A 19,847-nucleotide genomic window follows, 5' to 3' on the forward strand; every position below is an offset into this window, starting at 1 on the left:
TCTTATTTCAGAGTCGTCAGAGCTCTGTCTAGTCCGATAACTTTGTCTCAGAGCCCGTCCAAGGCTCCTCTGAAATCTGACCTCGGAGAGCTCTGAGCATGTCGCAAGTTAACTCTACCATAATTGTACCATAATTTTTAATGTGCGTTCGATCTGATACAGCTTTCTGGTGTGTAATGTGTGTATAAATAAGCTTGCTTTGAAGATTTCTTTATGTTGCCTACCACTCTCAGACGATCTGAAAGTCAGCTGACAGATGTTGTAATTTCGAGTAAACTTAAACTTTCCAATGGTCTGCTTGAAGAACTCTGATAACTTATGTATTAATTTGCGTGGATTAGATTTACAAAATTACTTTTGGCATAACATGCTTCAGCGAATCTGAGACAAAACTTGATATGCTCAACGTTGAAATACGATGAATACTTCTCTTTATATAAACTGTTCCATCAATGCGTAACTCTCTTATCTCACATTGTTTCTCACTAAACAAGCACAACAGGGGCTATTCTGGGTTTATATCAGAGGCGCATAGGCTGTCTGTTCTGACTTCTGAGGAGAGCTGTTGAAGCATTCGACAAAAAATGTGGGCAACGTGTATTGGGATCAAGAAGTTCACCCCATGTCACCTTGCATCAACGCGTAGGACATGAAACGAAGTGACGCTACTTACAACAGCATTGCCCATCGGGTCTCGTGCAGGTAAATTACATGATTCGTTGAAGAAAGGGGGCCAGTTGTCTTTATCCTCAATCTCAATGTACAACCGTTGCTTAACGCAAGTCTTGTCTTTCCCGTCGAACGTGGTCTGGGACGAGAACATAAAAACAAAAGCTTATAACATTTGATAAAGCTCAAAGTCTTGGTCTATCCATGTTTCATAGCAAAACTTTGGTTATTTTACTACTTTGGTTCAATGTTTATATTAATACGTATGTTTACACACGTTTTCTCGATTACATTACCTTTAGATTCATAGCACTTGTTGAGCCATAAGATTTCGTTAAATGGTTCTTTTAGATTTAACTTCAGTCGACTGTTTTCACAGTGTATCGAAATATCAATCAAGATTTTGTTTCAGCAAAGATCAGTATGCTGCTTTGATTGTTGATCGGTGGCTTTTATCAAACCTATCCATCCAATCATGTATGTTTATTATGTAGAACAGAAACAGTATAGCTTTTCCACACGTCGAGCCAGCGTCAGCGATTAGCACAGTAAACATAGACAGTACCTGTAGGTCTGCTAGCCCTACCTTTACTATGAAGTGTGCCACACACTGTGCCTAACAATATCGATATGCAACTTGTCCTCTACAAGAAACGTCTATTGTTCATAGAAAATATTCAGGAGATAAAGATAATATTGTTACCTGGTACCATCCTACTGTTATGTTAAATTCCTTGTGGTTTGAATAGTCTAGATACTTTTGCAGCCGGTAAGTGGAGGAGTAGGTGTTAAACTCAAAGCGTTCATCCTGAAAGGCGAGTGAGGAAAAACAATCAAAGAATAATTATCATGGTCAAAATAAATGCCACAATGACGTATGCATTGATATTTTTAAGTTACAGAATTAATTTGGTAAGAGAATGCCAGAGGGTTCATAAGGAAAGTTTGAGCAAAAGTTGAAGTCGTTCACTTTCGAGGCGCATATTAGTAAATGAAAACGAGGCTGTTAAGAGTCATATGACAAATTTGCATAGGTCATCAAATTTGCATGAGGATAGTCCCGGTATACTATAGTAAAAAGTTTACCGCGCTCCCTTTGACCGTTCGGTGTCGGCCCCCGTCGCCCTTGAAGATATCCCGCTACTCACCACTTTCATCATAGATTCAAAAATTCCGGCCATCTAGCAATACCGCAGTGAAGACGCACTATGTATTTTGAAGTAAACTCATTTTCTTCCATTTGACGTTTTATTGCCTCATGTACAAGGCTGTGGTATTTTTTACGGATTTTAATTAGTTCTACTCATGATTTTTTTGATCGAAAAATTGATGCTTTGTAAAGATTTGCCAAACATCCGATGCATACACTTTTTCTCTTACGTATTTTGACGAAAACTGTATGATCAACCTGGTCAATGTAGTATCATTCACCTCTTAACTGTACTAAACGTGTCAAACTGTCAGCCGACCCCTATCGACCCCTTGCGTTTTCACGTAATGGGACTTTCTTTCTTGCCTACCTGTGTAAACATAGCCAGGCCTGCAGCTTGGGGGCCGGGGCAGCAGGTAACCTCGACCCTTGTCTGGCAGAGACCCTGCGATTCGCGTTCTTCCCTGTTCATGCTGTTGGAACAAGGGCGCGCCCTTCAGAGATGTGTCTGGCAGCGCGTCCTCACAGCGTATAGCCTTTTGAATGCAGGCCCATCGCGGCGCACAAAACAAGGCACAGCGACTGTGGAGAGTCTACCTCGACCCTTGTCCGTTTCGATCCCAGTAATTCACACCCTCTTGTCGTTGGTTGTGGTCAGATCGATCCCGGTGCCCTAGTCACGTCGAACTCAGTCGCTTTTCATGTTATAGGACAACATTTGACTGAATATATTATGAACTTGCCTGCGAGAATAGGTTTTTCTGTGAGAAAGTCTGATTGCTTCGCTTCAACAATTTGATACTTGTGCCATTGTTGGAAGCCTGAAGGGGTACCCCCATTGTCATTTACTGACTTGGGAGCGTGTGTCATTGAAGAGGGGAGGGATTTGCATGTCATTTACTGACTTGAGGAATAACTCATTCGTCATCATCGCAACTGCTTGTCATATGCGGCAAGATAGGATGAGCGAAGGCGATCCGCTCACCTTGGTGACTTGACGCAAAATGAGCCGATTTCCGGTTTATTCGTTGGACTTGCAACAATGTATGGGATATATTCGAGGGCGGCGAGGTGGCGGCGCAGGCGGCAGAAGTTGAAACTGAAAAATGATCTGAGGGCAGCTCAGAATGGAGTAAACATGTGCACAACATTCAATGACGTCACTTAGGAACTGTATATCTGCCGTGAGGGCAGCTCAGATATATATAGCTGCCCTCAGGGCAGATTGGCAGATAAGATAGGAAATGTATGTCTGCTCTGAGGGCAGCTCTGATATATTGCTGCCCTCAAAGCACATTAGTTGCTGTACACTATGCAATAATTTAAGAACAGAAAATGTATGTCTGCCCTGAGGGCAGATCTAATATATTGATGCCCTCAGGGCAGATTGATAGATATATGCAATGATGTGTGAGCATAGGAAATGTATGTCTGCCCTGAGGGCAACTCAGATATATTGTTGCCCTCAGGACAGATTGATAGATAGGATAGGAAACGTATGTCTGCCCTGAGGGCAGCTCTCATATGTTGCTGTCCTCAAGGCAGATTGGTTGCTATACACTATGCAATACTTTTAGGATAGAAAATGTATTCTGCCCTGAGGGCAGCAATATATCTGAGCTGCCCTAAGGGCAGACATACATTTCCTATCCTTAAAGTATTGCTTAGTGTATATCTACCGATCTGCCCTGAGGGCAGCAATATGTCAGAGCTGCCCTCAGGGCAGACATACATTTTCTTATCCTGTCAGCCAATCTGCCCTGAGGGCAGCAATATCTGAGCTGCCCTCAGGGCAGACATACAGTTCCTCAGTGACGTCATTGGATGTTGTGCATATGTTTACTCCGCTCTGAACTGCCCTGAGGGCAGCGCTGTCCTGAGGTAATTTTTCAGTTGCAACTTCTGCCGCCTGCTGTTGGCGGCTGGATGAGCGTCACGAAGTGCAGTCTGGGTAACCAGGGCTAAGCGTACATGTCTTGTCGATCTCACCGTATTTCCTTCGAATATCAATCCGCGTGGAATGGAGTACCTATCAGTCGGTGGTCTGAAGACAGTTGTTCCAATCTCAGCGTCCTGCCGATAAAATGTCTTGTGTCACAAATTATATATTTCTTTTGATGTCTTGTTAGTCGCTCTAATACTTAAAATATTTGACGAACACAAGTTTTATTTCATAAACATCAGCTATATTTCCACTCGGATGCAGAAGTAATGTGAAAGTTGGATAGGGTCGTTTTGTGGTACATAAAAGATGGCAACTTAAAATGCGAAAATAAAGAAAAGGAAACTGTTGGGATCTTTTCCCATACAAGTATTCTAACACATATTCATGTCCTTTATCGGTGCTAAACATATGCATTCTCAAACAGTTTTGAAAATGAAGACAGAAAAATGAAATCATGGACAAAGTGCTAAAATTGTACTTTATATGAAGCATCAATTATTTCACTTAAATTGGAATTCCTACCTCGGGAAAAGAAATTCTTATATCCTGTTGTGGCTTTAGACAATTCCTGTAGGAGTATTCCTTCGAGAATGCTGGAAGAAATTATATATATATATATATATATATATATATATATATATATATATATATATATATATATATATATATATATATATATATATATATATATATATATATAATGATCACCATGTTGACCGTATTCTGCTGGAGCATCCTCATCATTAGTCATTAGATGAGGTGTCGTCAAGTTAAAAATAAAAATAACAAAACTTCTGGAACAGGAACATCCCCTAAAAGCCGGATTATCGTAAATCTATGCAAATATAAGAAAGCCACGCTACTGATCGGATGTGTTGTGTTTGGTCCTAGAATCCCATGGTTTTGTCATGTTTCAGGCGTTCATTGTCAATGAGTATTGCATACGATGTGATGTAGCGACTTGACTTGAGTCGAAAATAAACTGAAAAAATGTTCCGTTTTTTGTCGGAGAACACATATGTTTAAAAATTGTTCCCTTTACGACCATTTGATCCCTTTTTACATATGTCATGAAAGTGCCTATCATGATTATTCAAATTTATCATACAGTCAAAGTGATGCTTTGAGAATTTCAAACTCCCGCCCAGTGTATACAAATGGCTGCGTCATTAGTAATCTCCCTATTGTGCGCCCACGGTCCAGTAACTTCCCGTATAACAGAGTCGTGTCCGAAATTTACAAAAACGCACCATCGGTTTTTCCAGACACAGTCCTTATCAACGCTGCTTACCTGGAATTGGTTTGCAAATTTTGTACTTAACCGAACTCATGAAAATGTGGGTAGATTGACTTTTTAAAATCGAACCGGTAAGCCTTGTCGAAGACTTATTTAGACACGTTTATATAGTATTATTCCGTGGTTTGGTTATTAAAGTAGCGAGTTTTACAATAAACGTGCAGCAGATGCTGTTTCATGCATTTTAGGTGTATTAGTGGCAGATTCCGATCATGATGACTCGTCTAGTGACCAGGTGTATTTATGGTGTTACACATAACCATATGACTGAACATGATTTATAATGTATGTATTCACCTTTCGCGAAAATGTTTCTACATGTTTAAACAAACGTAATCACTGCAGGCATAATTACGAATGCCTTTCTGCGCATACCAAGAAAGAAAACAATGGTTGCGCTAAAAATCAGATCAAAATCACATTAATCAAATTCCGATCAAATCAAATTTTGATCAGATGTAAAAATGGCGAAGTTTCCACATCTGCTTATGACTTCATTGCTGTTCTCGTGAGGAGGCTGCCAAAACAGGAAAAACAAACCAGCAACAAAAACACCGTAGTCCCTCCTTCAATCAACTGATCGGACTGTGAATAAGCCAAGGGTGGAAACGTCGCCATCTCTACTTCTTATTTTAAGGTTACGTGTTTTGTATGGCTGGAGGGACCATAAGGGTTGATTTTACGGTGAATCCATGTTCGGTATCGGCAGTTGACAGCTATGGACAGAAGAATAGATGTTAAAATAATGTGTAGCACGGCATCCCATTAGTTCTTTGTCTAAACTTAAAGCCACATTAGCTGCGTATGTGTAATAAACCGATCTCAAAATATCCTGAGATTTCCAAGAGTTTTCTTTTAAGTGAGGCCCATTTAAGACTGAAAAAAATGTACAACACTGTCATAAGTGTAGAAAAGGGCATGTAAATACAAAAGTTTTAACCTCATTTAGATTTTTTAAAAACTAATCACGTGACAGCGAAAATAAAGATTACGTCAAGTTAATGGCATCATGCTTGTTTCTTGGATGATCACGATTTATATGTACACGAAATACTTCATTTTTTATACTTTCCGTGGGGGCACCATTTTAAGAGTTCGGCACTCGCTTAATATTTAACACGTTCAGGGATGATTCAAATCAGCGAGCAGTGATACTTCTATACACGTACTTCACTTAGCACATTTACACATGAAAATCACACGTATAATTCGCAGCTATTGTGGCTTTAACCTACATTGATGTCGTCGTCTCGAAATTTAAAAAAAAATTACATCCATTCAACGGGCTACACTTACAATTTAAATTTCACATCTTCTTATCGGCTGAGCGAATACTAGATATCGACCGTTTCTGACTAGAAAAAAGTTTAGCAACAGTATTTCCAGAATACAAGAATGTTCCCTGTTGTGAGAGTTGCGCGACTGATAAAGCTTACCGGAAAACTCGACCATAGTCGACCTGAGAAGAATTTCGGGTAACCCATCACCTAAGTCAACATTTGTAAGTCCAATTTTGACACATGCCGCGCCGCTCCGTTTCGTTGAATAGAATACAGCAAGAAAATGGTACCGAGGTTCGGCCCTTGGCGTCACACTTCGATGCCGTGCCTTCGATCTAGTTTCCAAGCATCGCTGCATGTACCTATGCCACAGATTGACTGACCAGAATTGTTTACTCCATGTGCAGGTTAGCGGCGATATTGTAGCCCAAAGGCCATACCCCTTTATTTCTGTCGTGTTGCAATTGACTCTGTAGGGCCGGCCCATGCGCCACACTGCCAACGCGACAGATAAAGCAGGCGCGTGGCCCGTGGGCTAAAATTATTGCAGCTATATGCAGGAAGTTTCCTTGTAAGCTATTTGACGTGCAATATCTATTTTATACAATCTTTTGGACATATCATGTCGTATTTATATAATGTTAGTGCAAAGGAATTAACGCTTTTTCTGCATTTTCTGTAAATGTGGAACCATGAGGGCGCATAGAATGATTCTCCGATCGGCACAAGTGGCCTTGGTCGTCACGGATAGTCTCGTCCCGTGCCGGGTTTTCTGGTAAGCGCCACTGATGAGCAAGATATTTCTCAAGCAGTGCTTCTGAGGTACGATCACTAACATAGCTGTAGATGATCTTTTTGTATTTCCGTTTATCGAAGTCAAGTCTGATTTCTAATGCTGCTTTTGCGAAGCCCGAAGGCAAACGATAACTCTGGCGGTTATTCATTGAAGGAATGTAGGCAAGTCATGGTAACATTAATAAACAAGAACATTTAAAAAAAATAGAGAAGCGCGAAAAAAAAGAAGTAATTAGCTGATTCAAGATGGTAAGCATGATCTGATAAGTAATCTCTAAGTGCTACTTAGACTGGCCCCGTCACCTGGCTCAGTTTTGTTGCTGGCGAAGGCGTTCACCTCTTGAGTCTACATTGACAGCCTATCACTTAGTGCGGCGTTTGCTGAAGTTCACTCTTTCATTTGTTCTTTTTGATAAATTAATATGCCCATAGACTTGGACCAAGTCTCAGTACTACTTTATCATGAATATATTATAGCTTTGTCAATACCAGTGAATTTTGTGACGTCATATCCATACATTATTACTGATAATGTATTCCATTATTCAGCACTGCGGCCGCACAGCGAGCAAGTTTTTTTTTTGAAAACGAAAATAGGACCGCGCATTTAAAAGGAGGGGAAATATCGGATAAACCATGTAATACACAAAACTATAAATCTTGACAATGGTTCACAATATTGATAATAATGTCTTACTGTACGATTTATTACATTTTTTGAGTCCTCGCGCACGCACTTGCCGTCTGTCTGCCGTCCGATACGCTTGTTGTACTACTAGGTTTGTTTACAACATGGTTCGCTTGGTATAGGTGAAACAGAACTCAGTACGTTTGCAAAGTCCTAGACGATACTGGGTTTGACACATGGCATATTATGTATGTCAGTGGCCATGTAAACGATGCAAGCGTGAAAGGCTACTCGAACCAGCCGTAAACGGGCCAACAACGGCAGCTTGCTGTCATCAACCTTGACCGGAAGTGTCTACGGAAATTACTACGGAGCCATTCAAAGTCTCGGTCCAAGGTCAGCTACTACCAACAATCATGACGACCGTGGACTCTCCGTTGATCTAACATCTCGGCCACCTAATTCTGATGCACTGACTGTAATCGGAGACAACTTTCATTCATCGTTTTTTTCTCCATGTCTGTGATTTTACCTTGCCTTGTTCTCGATATCGCGACGGTACCGAAACCCTCTAGTATGTTTGTCAACTGTACCTTTCAAGCACCCGTTTACGTCAAGTTCTGTCGTTCGCCGAAATAAAATAGCTCTTCTCAAGGAGCCATCGAAAATTAAATTTATAGACACAGTTATTATTGAAATATAACATTTGAATAACAATGTTGAACTCTGTTGATATCGTTTGCAATGAATGCTGTACTACTAGCGACATAATAATGATCGTATTGATCAGCTGATACCATGGCATGCAGCTCGCTGATCATGCTGATGTCGATGCATGAACATTCCGTTTTCTTCATCTCTGGCATTTCACCGTGTCGATTTTTTGAATGGCATGATATTTAAAGGTGATGTTTCAAGTTTGATATAGACGGTAGGGATGCAGTTACTTTTCATTTCCTTCGAAATACATCGTTTATCAATTCAAAATGAACCGTGAAAGTGCTGGTCATTTTTTGTGCTGAACGTGCGTGTTCAGTGCAGTGCGGAGTGCATGTAATATGTACAGAGTCAGGGCCGATCATGCTGGACGACGCTCACTCCTGGCTTCAAACTCAGTTAAAATTTCCTTTTTATTCGTTTTCTACAACTACAAATTCACTGGCATTGCCAAAACTATAAAATAATAGCAATAATGCACCCCCTCCCGGCCCATAATGGACTCAAGCAAACTTTGCACTCCATAATGTACTCGGCTTCGCCTCGTACATTATGTCGTGCAAAGTTTGCTTTCGTCCATTATGAGCCGGGGGGGGTGCATTATTGCTTAAATAATGCCACAGATAATGGCTTACATTGTGCCTCCCGAACTTTGCAAAATCGCCGACATTTCCCTGGCTGCACTACTGCAAGATCAATATGAGTATATTACGTTTAACGCAGTTTAACGTACTAAACGAGGCTTCAGTTGACTGACCTTTGTCTCTTAGCTTTCCTCTGGCGTTAGGAGCAGACTGGCTGGCCATCGCGTTCAGTAAACAATCTACGAGCCAGTTTGCAAAAGAATATAACTTAGAAAAACGCGATCACCTCACTTTACTATATTTTAATATCAATATTGCCCAAAGATTTGGGGCAAGTTTAGGCTGCATCTTCATCGTTCCACTATTATATCTAGACGGCAAAGTAAATGGTAGTGTTTCTGTCATATTGCTGTGATTCAAATAGCATATGCGTTTTTGTGCCCTTTTTATTACGGCGGGTGGGTCCTCCAATGGTAGGTCATTTTCGCCGCCGTACGACCTCGGGCATCAAAATGGAAGAAAAGGTTAACATATAACAATCCGTGCAAACAGTCGTGCACGACAAACAACAATATGGATCGCAATATGACAACACTGGATTCCGTATTTGAGGAACAACACTGTCAGACATACATAATACAAATATTATGTGTAAACCAAATCTCGTGACTGATGAAGAAAACGCATTTTGAGGTTTTAAGTGCATTTTTATACACATCCAAAACAAGAACCGTGACGCTAAAACTTAAAATTGTCGTTGCACGGGCCAAAAACCAAATACAACAACTTACAATGGAAATTGTTATCTAACAAGTCACAATATTGCATCGTGTCCACTACTTTTAACAAGGACATTTTTTGCTTCCTTTCACTCCAATATCAACGTTAATTTAAGTGACATTACTGGTTCTTCTCAACACTAAAATACGGTGCTAGATTAAGGAAATTAAAGTGGATGTGGTTTTGCATTGCAGTACGGTAGAAATCATCGTGACCAAACAACGGCAAATATGCAAATTGTGTAGAAAGATTAGCAACTAAATCATATGTTATATTTGCTTGTTCTATGATAAAGTGGAAAGTTTTAAAAATGGCCAAAGCTCATTGCGGCAGGCTTCAAGCAAATTGATGTGTTATGGGTAAAAGGTACTTATAAAGTACATAATACCAATCTGTCCATTCTTTTAGTCTTTAAATTGATTAGATTGTAAAGATCAATCTCCAAGTATAATGTTGGACTTTGTGCCTCAAATGATCAGCTAACGTGAGTTGCATACTTACCTTCAGAAAGCGAAGGGCACAGAATCACAGAGAGGACAAGAATAAGTGGTGGGTCAAAGGCAGCCATCCTTTGTAGCTGTGAAAAAACTTACAAAATGTACTACTCTAGATCATAGTTATATGGACTGTGTGAAGGCAGATCTTATTTTAACCTTTATACTAATGAAACTTTGGAATCTGCTATATATCCAGCTAGCGAGGTTCCCCTTTTTTGATTGTTGACCAAGGATTGATGTTTTCTTTTCAAATAAATATTCACTTTGAAATTAGGAAGTTTGGATGTATTTGGGCTACACACTAAGCTGTATGACAAAAGGTAAGTTTCGATTTTGAAATCATAAACCCCACTTGTCAAGTAATATTCCATCTGCACCTGCTTATGGTGTGTACGTGTCTCAACTTCTCAGATATTATAGGGTTTGTGATTCCTATGCTGATTTTCAAATGAGACACAGCTAATTGGTATCAAAACTAGTGACACATCCGAAAGACTCGTGGGGACTTTCAAAAAGTTTTACAGTTGATATGAGGACATTGTGGCCAAATATGACACCTCGGTCACTCAAATGATTAGCGACAGCATTTCCAGCTTTGACTTATTACAGTGATTCATATACTGTATCATTTCATACAATACCATTCATACCATTCTCAGAGTAATTGTATAGGTTTTGCTGGCAATCATAGGGTTTTCACAAAACCAATTTAGTTGCCAAACCACATAACTGATAGAAATGCACTTCGCAAACTTGATGGTACTCACCCTTAGGATTATACAAGTGAAATTTCAATTCAATTGTTCGTTGGTTCTGGGGAAGAAGATTTCAAAAGATAAATTGGGACCAAAATACGTGACCGATCCATCTGCCTTTCACAAACTTGAAAGTACTACATTCATGGAAAATACTGGTGAAGTTTCAGTTAAATGGGTGTGTTTGTTCCCGAGAAGAATATTTTTAAATATTAAATTGGGATTTCGTAAAATCAAATATGGCGGCCAAACATGAAAGTGCTCACACTAAGAGTGATAGGAGTAAAATTTCAATCAGTGCTTTTGTTCTTGAGAAAAAGATGTTTGAAGATTAAATTGAGATTTTCGCAAAAAAACAATATGGCGGCCAAACAACGCTACCGATCCATACGCCTTGAACAAACTTAAAGTGCTCACACTAAGGATGGTACGAGTAATATTTCAGATCAATCGGTGATTTGGTTACGGAGTAGAAGATTTTTGAAGATTAAATTGGGATTTTCGCAAAATCCAATATGGCGGCCAAACATTCCAAATGCCTTAAACAAACTTATAAAAGTGTTCACACTAAGCGTGATACGAGTGAAATATAAGCTCAATCGGTGTGTTATATTAGTTCTGGAGAAGAAATTTTTAAAGATTAAATTGGTATTTTCCGAAAATCCAATATGGCGGCCGAGGTCACGTGACCGCACGCAATTTTATTTGCAAATTATGGATACCTAAGGTCATGCATGCTGCACAAAAAATTTCAAATCGACTAGACCCATAGGCCATCTGGAGAAGCCATCTTTGTGTTTTGGGAAAATCCAATATGGCAACCAGGTCACGTGACCAACCGAATTATCTGGGTAATATGCACGAGAACTCATATGTACCTATTAGCCCTGCACGTTTGTGAAGTAGCGGTACATATGTTGTAGGTGAGCAAAAAAGTTACGAAAGAAGAACAAGATGAAGTTGCAGAGGAAGATGAGGAAGACAAAAATTGAACTCTTACAAAACCAGTAGGCGTCCAAGCATGGGCTTAGGCCCCTAATAATGATTATGAAATTTCCGCCATCCTCATGAAGGCATTAGAGAGACATATGGCATTGGTTAAAGAATTGTTCCAACTCCCTCGACTCGGTAAATAATTTGTATTTATCATACATGCTATGCCTGTATCACAATTTTCATATTGTGTAGAGAGTACTGATATGAGACCATATTTTAACATGTTAAACATTTGAATAATATTTTCCCTGTAACCGGAAGTAGGCCTACTGACGGCTAGGCGTACACGTGACCTTCGTTGATATACGTAGAACAGCTGAGAGAACAGGACTTATGACACTCCGAAACGTTATTTATAATTATGGTCAAGATTTTGTTGCTTGCATTCAGTTCTTGGACATTACACTTAAGTACAGTTTTACCGGAAACAAACAGACAAACAAACAAACGCATTCTATTTTGTACGTTTTGCGAGTGACAGCTTTCTCGTTCGCAGCCGGTCCCATACGGTGTTTCTATGTCGTCTACGTTGCTGAAGAGCACGGTTGGTCCTGGGCGACAATACATCATGACAGAACCGCTTACGACAAGTTTCCTGTTAACCTGGGAGGTGATAGTCATAAATGAGCCACATAAATCAGACTACACTGAAAATAGTCGCGACAGATAAGGTATACATATCGTTTCCGATTTGTGCAGTGAGATGCAGAGGTCAAGATTTTTCTGTGCAGGTTTCGGAAACAAAGCATTGTAAGATACTCCCAAGAAAGTTTGACCTTCGTTTAGACTGTTAAAACAAGTTAGTTCTATTTAGGTAAGCCGGTAATGAAAATATACGTCGAGCAGACGATGTAAATACATTTGAAATGTTTTATTCGTACTGCAAGAAAATGAACGAGTTGCGACGCTGTACTCACCTCGAGTTTTCCTAATCACTCGCAGCATTCCTTTCTAAGATGGTAAATTAGGCATGTTTGACATCTAAGGACACGTATGATTCGTGGAGATAAACTGACTGGTACGGCTACATGTACTATATCCACCTTGCATTCAAAGCGAGATTTCGTAGAGGTGATCATGGAAATCCGGTCACGACATGCGACATGCGACCTGCGACTTCAAAACTGCGACCTGCGTCCTGCGTGTTTGTCAAACTGCAACCTGCGACTTCGGCATTTAGACCTAGGTGTAACCTGCGACTTCACAACAGCGACCTGCGTCCTGCGTGTTTGTCAAACTGCGACCTGCGACTTCACAACTGCGACATGCGACCTTTTACTGTTAACATAACGAGCACTAGCAACGCTCAAAATATGCCCTAAAACAAAAACCCTTATAAGCGTCCGGAAACTCCGGTCGATGCTGGGTCATTTATTCAGTATTTTCATAAAACCTTTTTTACTGTATGGCTCAGAGATTTGGGGACAAGATTTCATGGATTACAAGAAGTGGGATAAATCAGCAATTGAGAAAACTCACCTCAAATTTTGTAAGAACATTTTACAAGCTTGTAATGCAGCTGTGAGGGGTGAACAAGGACAATTTCCACTTCTACTTGAGATCAAACTTAATATTGTTAAATACTGGCTTCATATTGTACAACTCCCACATTATAATCTTGCTAAAGAGGCTTTCCTGGAGCAAAAGGTAAACGACCCTAACAATAGATCCTGGTTTAACTGTTTAAGTGCTTTAATTAAAGAAAATGGAATGGACTTTCTCCTTGATAAAGCTCCATCACTTATGTTATAACTGGATTAATGAAAACAAATTTAACAAACAATTATGAAGTCTTTTGGAAAAATTTGATCACTGATGAAAATAGTAAACTAAGAATGTACGCCAAAATAACACATAATTTTAGATTAGAACCCTACTTAACACAGTTACAAGGTGAGAAAAGGAAAGTACTCACCAAACTTCGCATTAGCAATCATGATCTAGCAATTGAAAAAGGGAGACACACTGTTCAAAAAACCCATATTATACTGCAATCAGTCTAACACTAACAGTATTGAAGATGAAACACACTTTTTATTAGTCTGTCAGAAATACAAAGACCAAAGAAAGAACTTTTTCAGTAAAATCAATTTCCCAAACGATACAATTGAAAATCAGCTTATATCTCTAATATTATATAGGGCTCAGCCCTTGGTGTCGCGCCAGGGGTTAAGATTGGCAATGTTATTTGTATTGATTCATGATAAACTGTAATTGTTACTTCATATACGTTTATATGACAACTATGCCCGGTTTCCCTCTGATGAAAGCAGTTCACGTACGTACACGACGTCAAACCCTGCAGCAGGGCAGGTATAGATTTTCTGTAGCGTGTAAAAATTTTGGACAAAAATTGACAATTTTTACAATGATAACAGCCTATTGCGTTAAACAAGGGACGTATTATGCAATCATTATCATTGCAATGGTAATTCGCAACCAATGGCACCCCCCTTCCACTTGCAAGCTGAAAACTATAGCGTTCCGTCTAAAAACTGGCAATTTTGAATCTAATTATTGACACAGGGGGCGCTCTTCTATAATTCAATCCCAGCATTCTTTGCGTATACCCCGTTCATATGCACGACAGTTTTCTCCCTTTATCTATATTAACGATATTTTGTATCAGCGTCAAGGTGCATAATAACATTTACTGGCTAATAAAAGAAGTATATTTTATAAAAGGCAAGTTATATAATAGTAATTTGTTTCGTATTTGTTTATTTACGAGTACTCAAAAAAAAACATGGCGGCGCCCATGAAAGAAGGGTACACTTCCGGTTACTCGCATAGTATATTATGAATAAGCGCATGCGTAGTCAGTAAGCCGCTGGCGCGACTAATAACAATACAAGAGTTATCTTTTAATGAACTCGCAGATTATATTTTTACTTTATATAAACAAAGAAATACCTAGTTATATTTATTATTAACTACTATTATTATACTGTACTACTTTATCTTTATTGAAGAAAAATTTGAATTTATTTTTGTATTACACTTTTATTGCCATAAATGTGATGTAAATCCTATATTTACAAGCAAGCAATAAATGTTATTATTATTCATATGACACCACACATCGGATCGCTCACTATAGAGTCAGTCAATAGTGGCTAACTCTCTCAATAACGAATCTGGCTTCTCCTCTTCGAGGACGAAGATGACTTCATCACACAACCAAGCGGACGGGATACGAAACAAGAGCGCGATTGATGAAGGAACCCCATTTTTGGTTCCGAAACACCGTTAAGACGAATCACCCAATCGACAAACCGGTTTACCGGGGAACCAGATCATATGACTAGGGTCAAAGCACTATCGATTCACTGGTGCCTCGCCATGTATTCCACACAAAATAAATGCAATGATCCATTTATTCACCATATCGTAATATTAAACATTATTACATGCCTCGATACGAGTGCAAATCAGTGCATTGATTTGAATAGGAACATCCGGGAAGTTAGCGGGCCTGTGAACGATGTACGGACCGGTTTCCATAGTTACCCATGGAAACCGGTCCAGTGAAGCCAACACAAAAAACAACCAGCCGGAACTATTTTTTCGTCGAACTGGGGGAATTTTCGCTGGAAGCACATTCAACATGTCATGATTTAAAACAAATAAATGGAGACTGGGCTTCGTATTAAGTTTAAGGAACGTCTATATTTATTTCACTGAAATATTTACGGAATGATTGAAAGCACGGTACTATCAAGTTTTGAAAAATGTGCGCAACACAAGTTTGCCAGACTGAAGGGCGCCGGGAAAACAAAGAAACAAATGCACGAATCATGCATGTCTTGTAGTTCAAATTTTGAAATGTTTTCGGAGCGACGGTACTTGTCACTCCACCAATAAAATTAATAAGTCAATAGTGTTCGGGAGCTGAGATGCTAAAATGTTCGTGAAAACGTCAGAAGTAACAAAAGTCGCGAGATGCAATGCGTAGACCATAGACCTAGACTCAGTAGAAACTCTCAAAGTTTGAAGTATGAAGTCGGAGAGTCCGTCGACTTCTATTCTAGTTCCTGGCTCGAATACTCCTGGCTCGAATCCGAGCTATCAATGACCCGAATGCGTCGGTATTTCCGTTGTTTGTTGAAATTAAACTGGGAATTATACGTTGGTGACAAGTTTTCTTGCGTCGACGACGGTAAGTTGATATTCAGCGTGCAGTTATTCATTATGGCACCGGCGAACATTTGCTGAACTTTCGTGTTTTCGGTTTTGAGCGACGGCTTCGGTGCAGGTGATGACTCAAAACTTTCCCGTGCTGGTTCTGGCTGAACGAGTGTTCCGATTTTACATGTCTTACCTCTATTGCTGCTGTCGCTAAGAATATGAGACATTTGTTTCTGCTCACTGAGATCGAGTCCGTGGTCATAATGCTGGAGGCTAGCCGCATTCTGATGACCTGTCAGCTGCGCAATTTGAGGCAGCAACACCGGCAGACGATAAACGCTTGACACAAGTTTTACGCACTGAATGGTTTGTTTTCCGACCCGATATACCAGCTTCACGCGTTGCATTTGCCATCAAATTTCCGAGAGTGTTCTTACCCAGTGGCCTTGCATGAAACCAGACGTCAGACGTGATCATGTGAGGTTGGAGAGGCGTGAGGTAAAAGTCAAACTCGGGTTCAAAACTTTCTTCCGGTCGATGTTTCACGTACTCACGATATAGCGCTACGGGATCTCGCTTAGGATTTCCTGGAGTGGCAAACATTTTTGGGGCGAATTCTCGTGCAGTTGTTGTAGTTCCATCTCTTGTTTTTGTACATCTCTCGTGAAACTCTAGATATTCAGTGCCTTCGGTATCGCGGCCGGTCACGATGTCACCAAACTTTAGTTGCCGATGCTCGTTTCTACCTCTCATTCCAAAGTGTTTTCCGAATAAAAAGAACATGGTGAAATTCGCGCTCTGTGGATTATTAATTCCCAGTACTCCGGCCTGCCACATAGTTTCTTCCTCTTCTGCCGAAATTTCTTCCGACTTCAGCTCCTTTCTTCCTTTACCTTGGCCTTTCAAATCAACCTGTTTCGCTCTTATCGCTTGGTTCAGTTTATGAAATACACGGTCGTTCAAACTTGCTGAGTAATTCTTACTACGAAGGTATCTCTCTAGGCTGCACTTCATGTTGGTCAGGGTCGAGGGTTCATATTCAGTGCCACCCATCTTCTTATCGAAATGAAAAACTTACTAAGTAATTCATTTAGCTTGGTCGGTTCAATGCACTCCAGCCGACGTGTTTCACTGCAATTTTGCGCCAACCATTCGGTACATCTACGGACATCACGTTCCGTAGACTTAACCGTACTCTCCTTCTGATGGGCTGGTATAAAATTGTCAACTTCATCGGGCACACTATCTTCGGGCACTGGTCCCAAAAGTTCGTCGAGTTTATCAGCTCCAAGTGACATTAGCCACTCTATCATTTCACCGTCGTGATCGTCTGCTACAGTGTTGTCAGCCATGATGGAAATACCTTCAAAGTTACGATAGGCGCTTCACGCTAGTTGTAAAATATCAATGCGCGCATAGGTATTTTGACTTTCGTTAAAATCTGTTTGATGCTGATTGATAATGTTAAAATTGTTTGAGAATACCCTGCATGGAACTAAATGTCATATAGCGTTAAACTGTGAGGAGGCATGTAATAAAGATATTATTGCCTGAATACATGGGTTTATGTGCCCTCGCAGCAGGAGACAATTTGCCCTCCTGGCGTCGGGCAAATTGTCACCTGCTCTCGGGCACATAAACCCATGTATTCAGGCAATAATATAATATTGGTAGAGCCGATGTGTGGAGTTGCCCTCATTTTCCTTTATATTTATAAGCATTGTCCCTTTGAAACCGGACTTTGAAAGCAACCGAACAACACGTATGCCAACACAGCTGTGTCATCGAAGTTCATCTCTTTCCTAAATGACACCACCTATCACTGATATTACTTGTGACTGCTTTTCATACTCTCAATAAACACCAAATACCTAAAATCATGGATCAGGTCGTGATCTCGCGGGTCGCAGTTTCAATTTCGCAGGTGGCAGCTTGGCCAGAGCATCCCGGCGCAGGTTGCAGTTTGACAAACACGCAGGTCGCAGTTTTGAAGTCGCAGGTCGCATGTCGCATGTCGTGACAGGATTTCCATAGGTGCTCATTCTGTATGTGCGATTAGAGGTTTACTCGATCGAGCTTGAAATCGAAAGTTGGCGCGAAACTTTTGCAAAGGGAAAAGGTTATTTTTCAAAACGCGAAAAAAACCCACTCATTTTACACACTCCAGTCTATGCCTACCTTAGAAGAAACGCTTTTCAAATTGTTAAAACCTGTCTTCATCCTAATATAATATTTTCGCTCTAAAAGTGTATCATTAACCCTCCTTTGAAGTAAAATGGCCAAACAGCGGAATAACAACAATTCTGACCTACTGTCATTGGATTATGGATTGGTATGATTGCGATTATTTTATCATCAAGTAATACGGTTGCCATAAATTCTGAGCAACCAACTTTCTATGACTACAGCAAGGGGTAAGCAAGGTCGATTTCTGTCCATTGCCTCTCTAATTTTTGAACGTCCCTGGGGAAACAGTCATAACTAAAGTATGCATGTATGATAAAGAGGTTATTACACGAACTTTGGTCGATACCGCGTTGTATTCGAGTGATGTGTCCGTATTTGGACGAGTTGCGCAGCAAAGAGTCAAAATGCGGACAAATCAAGAGAATAAGACGCGGTATCGATCAAACTTCATATAATAACCCCTAAGATGTGCTGTTTTTCACATTTGTTTTAAACGCAGCTGTCTGTGGCTGGGTACTGCGTCTGTGCGGGTCATCAAAAGGTCAACCCCTCCACGGACAGTTGCGGCGTTTCCACAGCTATTTTTCACAGAACGAGCGAATTAATACACCTCAAATACTACATTGTACACAGATTAAAGATACACAGATAAAGGGTTACACACCTTGAAAGTCCCAGCTAGGCCAGAGAAAAAAAATCTTGTTCATCGTATATTTTGGACCGAGGTTCAGGAGCGGCGAGCGAATTTTTTAATTTTTTTTTAGGCCAGTAGTCATTGTATGGTAATCTCGACAAAACGGAGAAATTGCATCCCACAATTGACCCAGTTTGTGTCGTGATTTTCAAAATTCAAACGTCGCAACAACGTGTTGACAGAGCTCAGTGCAGACACGTCGGAAGTCTCATTCAGAATGCCCGCGAAAACCCGACGAAGTGCAGGGCACCGCAGCGGCGGTACCAAAGTAATTTACACGCAGAAGTATAACTTTGCCGAAATAAAAAAAATCCAAATCGGGCAAAGTAGAAGAGGCAATTCCGATGAACAATTTATTTTTTTCTTTTTGGCCTTATTGAAATTTGGCTAGGGTGCATTGGATCGAACGGATGGGTCTATTTTCTTGGTTACTGCACGGTCCTTCTTGGCCATTGATAGTAAGGAGGGCCTTATGGCCATGGTAGTGGTCAACGGCAACTCGGGTATCACAACAACATTGACAGGTTCACATTCCCGGTCAGCAGTGTATACACTGCAAATTCTTCTGGCTTGAAATATAACCACTTGGTTTGTATGTGGCTTGCGGGTGAACCAGTTTCAAATATTTCGGTTTGCCCGCAATCCACTAAGATTTTTTGGTTTGCAGTCACGCCACCACAAAGAGTATGAATGGCATGTATTCATACCAATACATGGGTGGCTTATTATCAAGCCCGTCATGGCA

General features: G+C 40.3%; 1 protein-coding gene across 3 annotated transcripts in view; it reads right to left on the bottom strand.

The window, feature by feature from the left end:
• The window catches only part of LOC139138666 (uncharacterized), a 55,158-nt gene that overhangs the window by 23,063 nt on the left and 12,248 nt on the right, over positions 1 to 19,847 (bottom strand). For 2 of the 3 annotated variants that reach the window (XM_070707151.1, XM_070707153.1), the window contains exons 2-5: positions 4,287 to 4,357; positions 3,809 to 3,892; positions 1,373 to 1,477; positions 674 to 808 (exon numbers count right to left, since the gene is read on the bottom strand). In XM_070707151.1, the coding sequence (XP_070563252.1) occupies positions 674 to 808; positions 1,373 to 1,477; positions 3,809 to 3,892; positions 4,287 to 4,357 (395 nt within the window). Of the gene's footprint in view, positions 1 to 673; positions 809 to 1,372; positions 1,478 to 3,808; positions 3,893 to 4,286; positions 4,358 to 10,346; positions 10,510 to 19,847 lie in introns of those variants that run through there. The other variant, XM_070707152.1, reaches the window with a different exon arrangement.

The sequence above is a fragment of the Ptychodera flava genome, chromosome 8 (genome assembly GCF_041260155.1).
Source record: "Ptychodera flava strain L36383 chromosome 8, AS_Pfla_20210202, whole genome shotgun sequence".
In the NCBI taxonomy this organism is placed as follows: Eukaryota; Metazoa; Hemichordata; class Enteropneusta; family Ptychoderidae; genus Ptychodera; species Ptychodera flava.